Source organism: Octopus bimaculoides, chromosome 12, assembly GCF_001194135.2.
Source record: "Octopus bimaculoides isolate UCB-OBI-ISO-001 chromosome 12, ASM119413v2, whole genome shotgun sequence".
NCBI classification, from domain to species: Eukaryota; Metazoa; Mollusca; class Cephalopoda; order Octopoda; family Octopodidae; genus Octopus; species Octopus bimaculoides.
Window position 1 is genome coordinate 7,672,245 of NC_068992.1, and position 6,732 is coordinate 7,678,976.

At 33.5% G+C, this 6,732-nt stretch overlaps 1 protein-coding gene across 3 annotated transcripts in view; it reads right to left on the reverse strand.

Annotated features, from left to right (window-relative positions):
• Window positions 1–6,732, reverse strand: part of LOC106870427 (peptidyl-glycine alpha-amidating monooxygenase B) — a 62,863-nt gene that overhangs the window by 20,360 nt on the left and 35,771 nt on the right. For all 3 annotated transcript variants that reach the window (XM_052972071.1, XM_014916494.2, XM_014916495.2), the window contains exons 8-13: window positions 6,293–6,360; window positions 5,089–5,169; window positions 4,217–4,290; window positions 3,450–3,500; window positions 2,758–2,810; window positions 1,444–1,721 (exon numbers count right to left, since the gene is read on the reverse strand). In XM_052972071.1, the coding sequence (XP_052828031.1) occupies window positions 1,444–1,721; window positions 2,758–2,810; window positions 3,450–3,500; window positions 4,217–4,290; window positions 5,089–5,169; window positions 6,293–6,360 (605 nt within the window). The remainder of the gene's footprint in view (window positions 1–1,443; window positions 1,722–2,757; window positions 2,811–3,449; window positions 3,501–4,216; window positions 4,291–5,088; window positions 5,170–6,292; window positions 6,361–6,732) is intronic.

The window sequence follows — 6,732 nt, forward strand, 5'->3', positions numbered from 1 at the left end:
AACAAACTGTTATATGGACTGTTAGATATGTAATTCGTCTGACGTTCCGTGTGTCATGTGGTTCGTCTGAGTTCATTGTTTCATTGTTGTTGTCTTGTGGGACTGTCGTAGTAAAATGTCATTGATATATATATGGCGGACATGACTTTTGTTTATTCATAACGAACATTGGGTGAGTGCGTTCTTTGTATGTAATTGAACAATAAATGTAATAATTAAATTGTATAACTCGTTATGTTATCTCTGCGAGTCAGTCCGAGGGAAACATAACACAAACTGTAAAGAATTCCTACTGTATACACTTGTAAATTGTCCCCTCTACTTGGAAATATTTACAACCAGATGTGGGGGATAGCAAGGAGCAAGCTAATTAAAATCAAGTGGCTTTGAAAAGGAGCAAAGCAATGACAGATTACAAATTGGTAAGCCACCTTACCCGAACCACTCAATAAACTAAAACTCTCTCCAAATAATTACTTTGCAAAATACAAAAATTTACAGAATTTGCATATTAATTATTATCAAATCAAGAAGTACTATTTAATCCGAGCTGCATGAAGAAAATATAAAAGAAATTATCACTGACAAGATTCTCAGGTTGTTTCCTGCGTCGATACCTATGTAGATACACATGCACACATATAAATATACACACACATATTTATATGTCTATATATATATATGTGTCCATGCGCATGCACACACACACACACACACACACACAAACGTGTACGCACACTACATACATATATCCTTTAGAGTAAAGAAATTTATATCTTTAATCTTAGCAAAGAATTTTTTGAAGCCAGTTAAGTCTAACATAATTAATTATTAAAATATCTTGGTTGGAAACAAACAGACATAGCAACAACATGGATAACAGTAGCTTTGAACACAAAAGTGATCGCTTACTGACTGAATATGCCTTGGCAGCATTTGGAGCTGCAGTTTTCTTAAGTTGGCCTCCAGCAGATGTCGCTGGAAGCACTGTGGCTTGATGCGGTGCTGTGCCTGTGGCTAATGAAGTGCTGGTAGCAAACTGAGAATCTTCTTTCTTTAAAAAATGCAATCTTTCAAATGGATTCATATTCTGCCATATATAGTTCTGACTCATATATAGTTCTGACTCATATATAGTTCTGACTCATATTCTGACTCATATATAGTTCTGACTCATGTGATTTCGCTGAGAATCAGATAATAACTGTTCATTGAGAATCTGGAACGCTTTATTTCTATTGCGATTCTTTGGTTTTTGGTGCTGCATATCCAACCTGTGATCCCCAATATATCCCGGTACCTTGTTATCATAAGAATCAAACTGTTGATTAAAACGTTTGTACTGATTGGTTCTTTTATATTCATCAGAATTCTGCTGTGAAAACTTATAATTTTTAGGAAAAACCGGATAATTATAATTTTTCTCATTGCTATATTGCCTACCTTGGAACAGTTGTTGAGAATCACTTTTCCCTCTTGTTATCTGAGAATTTTTATTTAACTGCTGGTGAACAACATTTTCACTGGGGTGGGTCTTTGACTGCACTGCTTTCTGTTCCAAATATGGATTATAAGGCAGTTGCTTGACAGAGGAAGCTGGAATGTCTTTAGTGACATCTGAGAAATCATTATTAATGCATTCCATATAGCTTGGTATATGGTCTTCACTGTGAGAATAGTACATCATGTAGAAGTTGCACATCTCATCATCATGAGTTGGTCTGCAATGGGAATAAACATTGGAGTTAATTATTAAGGTTTCAGATAATGGACACAATTGATTATATGAGAATGTGTGTGTGTGTGTGTGAGAGAGAGAGAGAGAGAGAGGGGGAGAAAGAGTAGTTACATATGATTAAGTTCTTAGAAAGCAAACCCAACAATATGGTTGGAGCCATTTTATTTGGAAATAATGAACAGACAAATCTTATTCTCCTCTCTAAAAATTCTATATCTCATGTCAAGGCATTGTTCAGTAAAACGCAATAATAGGGGTCATGCAGTGGGACTGAACCTAATACCAGTCTTCTTAACTACACAGTTATGTCTGTGCCTTTGTATATACTAATAAGTTTTGAATGAATTCTTAGAGTTTCACATTCCCATTCGTCGGACAGTTTTGTTTAGAATGGAACTAAAATAAGGTTATAAGCCAAAATATACAACTAGTTTGATAGATACACATTTGTAAATGGTTTTGTTTCATTGGTCCTTTCAACTAATGGTCTTTTCAATAACCGGTTGCATGCAAAGTGTGGAATAAAATTATATTATTATAAAAATTGAAGAAAACCTTAAATCAAAAAAAGCTTATAAAGAAAGACAGAGCCTGAATACCTAGGGTAAATAATTAGCTATTAATATTAATCAATTAATAAATTAAAAGATATATCCATTAAAAAAAATTTTAACGTCTTGCTATAAGGGAGGGGCATTGGAGGAGGTGATCCAGTATCAGGTGATGAAAGGTTAGATTGTGATAGAAAAGTAGGGAGGCAGAAATAGGTGTCTTGCTATAGAGGAGGTACATGGTAAGCCAGGGAGAGAGAGAGAGAGATATTAGGAAACAGCAGAAGAGAGAGATGGTGAAGTATGCCATAACAAAATGCACTCAGTACACCTTGTAAAGTGATTGCTGTTAAGGATACACAGCCATAGAAAACAAACCATGTCAGAATTTGATAACCTATCCTACCCAAGGCAAGATGAAAAGCAGTTACATAATAATGATGATGATGAGTTCAATGCAATACATACCCAATCTTTGTGACTCTATTTCGACCTGTTGAATTATAGGTACAGCGTGCAACCTAGCAAAACAAGAGACACTATTAATTGTTTTACTTAATTTAATTTTTCATAAGACACAACAAATAATATGCTAATGTAAAAGAACCACTTAGTCCAATAGTAATTTGGGTGCTAGCATCGTTACAAGGTTTACTTTGCAATTACACAGTTCTAAGTTCAATTCCAGAAATGTAGCACCTTAGGCAAGTGTTTTCACTTATAGTTATGTGTCAACCCAAGCCTGGTGTGTGAGATCAGATTAGATGGAAACTGTTCAAAATGCCTGTTAGATTAGCTTTAGTTGTTCTTGTGTGGTAGACTTAATCAGTTATCAACTTGAACACCACCACCTGGTCCTTTTATCAGAGTTCATGCTGTTGCAAGTATTTGAAGGTTTCCTGTCTGAAGATAACCTATTTATGGCTTCTTCTTCCTTTTTCCTTCTCAAAGGGCCTGGGAAAGGTCATAGTCAGAGATGAAGAGCAGTGCTTGGAGCCCTGAAAACTTAACTCTTTTAAATTGTTTTCATCTAGATGGGTTTCAAATTGTTACAAGTAATTTCCTTTTCTCTGTACTAGTTCCTACTTTAATTTATCAAACAAAAGTTCTCGAAGGCAAATACAAAAGTGTCATTGTTTCAAACAGAGAACTATAATTACCACAGTGTCGTTTCTTTCAATTTTGATTCTTCTCTCAATGGGATAAAAGGCCTGTAAAATAATAAACGACAGTTTTTAGCTAACTGAAACAGAATCAAGACATTGTACTTGTGTTTACATTGAAATAATCTATCTCTTGGCAACAAGATAAAAGTGTATTAAAATAAAAAAAATATTGGCACTAGGTTGCTAAGTAGTGAATCATTTAGGCCATGTTAACCTACTATGAGCAAATATTGCACCTGGTTCAGCAAGAGACAATGAATAAGACCAATAAAAAGCAACATTTACATGTACACACTTTCCTTCTTTCACACATACACACAAAAAATTTCATCCAATTACAAGAAATAATATATGCATAAACCATATTAGACAATACACTGGACAATGAATAAGACTTATAAAGAGTAACTTGCTAATTATATTTCAGAGGAGGCTTATAACAAACAATGTATAACCAATATTATACACCCAATTTATGTATAATTAAAAAATGGATTCTTTGTAGAAGCTCCTACTAGACATGGTTTCATTTCAAGAATTTGCTAAAAGTAATTATAAGCTAGATTAATTAATTTTATGAACGACTAGCTTTCCTATCTTGAACCATTTTACAGCATTGACAGCAAGTATTTTGTCCCGTTACCAACACATGCAGACCGAATATAAACATGAATTCAGAAGTTATTTTAAAGTTTCTATAAAAACACTTTTCCTTAGTAATAATGAAAGAGTTAAAAGAGAAGAAGAAGAATTAAACTCACTTGAGGCCAATGGGGATTGCTTTTCCCGATCAATGTCCAGCTTCCATTAAACTTATAAGCACTCACCACTCTTGCTGAAACAGTGAAAAAGATGTCAATTTTACTATGAACCCTTTCATTATGGTATTTCTAATGAGATATGCTGCCTTCATTTTAATTGATTTAGAGAATACTGACGAATTTAGTAAAATAATTGTCATTATTAACACTTTTGATATTAACCTACCCAAGACTGCCCCTGGATTCCATTGATAATCACAAAGTTATTTTACTAAAATTAATTGGAATAAAAGCAGGATATTTCAGTAGAGTTAGAGTAACAAAAGGGCTAAGCTGATGCTTAGCACACAAATCAGATAGAAATTCTGAGGAAAGGTTGTAACTTAGACCACTGTAAAATGGGAAGATTGTAACATAAAACTAAAGGCAGTCTCAGATGGGTTGATATCAAGAGGTTAAAAGGACAGACAAACATCAATCTTATTGATTTAATATACTTTTACTGGTTTCAGTCAATGAACTGCAACCACACTGGAACAGCTGTCTTAAAAGGTTTCAGTTGCTTTGTCTCCAATATTGTATCAGGTACAAAAAAAAACTAAAAACACAAAGTTAACTGTGCCATAAAGGACATAATTTGTATGGACAAAACTACAAGAGATTTGTTTGATGCACCAATTTTGTCACCCTCATCAATACATATGCACACACACACATAAATGAACGTGCATGTGTGTGTGTGTGAAGAAACATTACTGAAGAATTTACGAAACATTTATTCTTTTACTGAAATATCTGAATAAAAACCTTTACAAAGTCTTTATTTTATTTTGTTTGTTTTAATAATAAAAGACTGTAAAATGTCTACTTGCCAAGATTGTGTGCATGGGTCCGAAATGCAAATGGATAAATAACTCTTCTTGGAAATTTGCAGCTAACATCAATGTTGCTTACTGTAAAGCACAAATGAGTTGAGTTAATAGAATAACTGAAGTATAGTAATTAAAATTTGTGTTCGCTAACTATTGTTGATTAATCCAATGATTATAATTAACTGATTTTCAACACTTAATTGGTACTGACTGAATAAATATTAAAATAACAATATTGATATCTGACATAGGCACAAAGTCACAAATTTGGAAAGAAGGATATAATATTGACCTTCAATGTAAAGGGATATAGCTGGAGATACATGCCCAAGGTGCCAAGCAGTGGGACTGAACCCAGAACTATGTGGTTGGGAAGTAATCTTCTTAACACACAGCCATGCATACCTGCACTTTCCTTCTTTTTTAAACAATAGGACGTGGCTTGAGAGAGACTTAGTTAATGCATTTTAAATTATATATTTCACAGGTTTTTTTGTTTTTTTTAAAATATAGACATACAGCTATACTAATTTAGAAATAACAGTTAAATCAACCTAAATACTTGGCAGGTACTTAATTTGCAGGATGACTACAAAAGTGATTCCAGCAGTATTTGAACTCAGAACATAAATGAACAAATAATGCAAGTACTCTTGGTTCTTACTCACAGCCCTTAATATTGCAATAATGATTTCAAGGATATGTAGTTATAAAGGATGGACTCTGATGAGATTTGAACTGTGAACATAAAGAACCATAATTAAATATGCCAAAGCATTTTATCCAAGACTCCACCAATTCTGCCATCCCTCAACTTTGTCATAAGAGTAATAGAAATGTGGTACTAATCACAATAAAAATCCTCAAGAAAATAGAATTGTCTGATCTAATTAAAATACAAAACGTTTGAACATTAGATTTTTGAATAGCATACTTGTTTCTAATAATATCTTAAAGGTATGTATATATATATATATATATGCCGGATTAGGCAACACCTGGTTTGAAGCTACAAACAACAGCTGTTTTTTTATTACTCTCATAAAGAAGGAAAATTTCAAATGCACTTTCATAAAACCTGCTACATTCCAGACAGAAAATACATATAAATGTTTGTTCTGGAAGAAACTATCTCAATAATATCTAGAGTAGAAACGTTGTTCACACGTGATAAACAATGCTGTAATATATAATTTAACCTTACATGGAGTAGATTTGGGAACAACACCATTTTCAGAATCTAAAATAAAAATTCCTGCAGCATACTTCTGTCTGAAAATATGAAAAAAGAAACGACATGTAATTAACTAGTCTTTATATTAAACTAGCAGAGGCACCCGGCGTTGCTCGGGAATGAAATTGTTGCTTATATACTTGAAGAAAAAAAGGCAAAATATGCTGTATAGAAATTTGAGGACATTCTGTAGATGGACTCTCAGATGAATGATGGCTGGGCGCCTCTCATGAATGGGGAAAATTGAAGATGTGCCAAAAAGCTTCATTGGTACTTGGAAACTTTTACGAAAATTAAAATGGGGATTAAATGAAAAAAATGACTTACGTGAATATCCTCACAAGAGTAATTGAAATAAATGGCGATTGTGGAACCCCCCATACACGCACGCATACACACGTGTGTCTTTG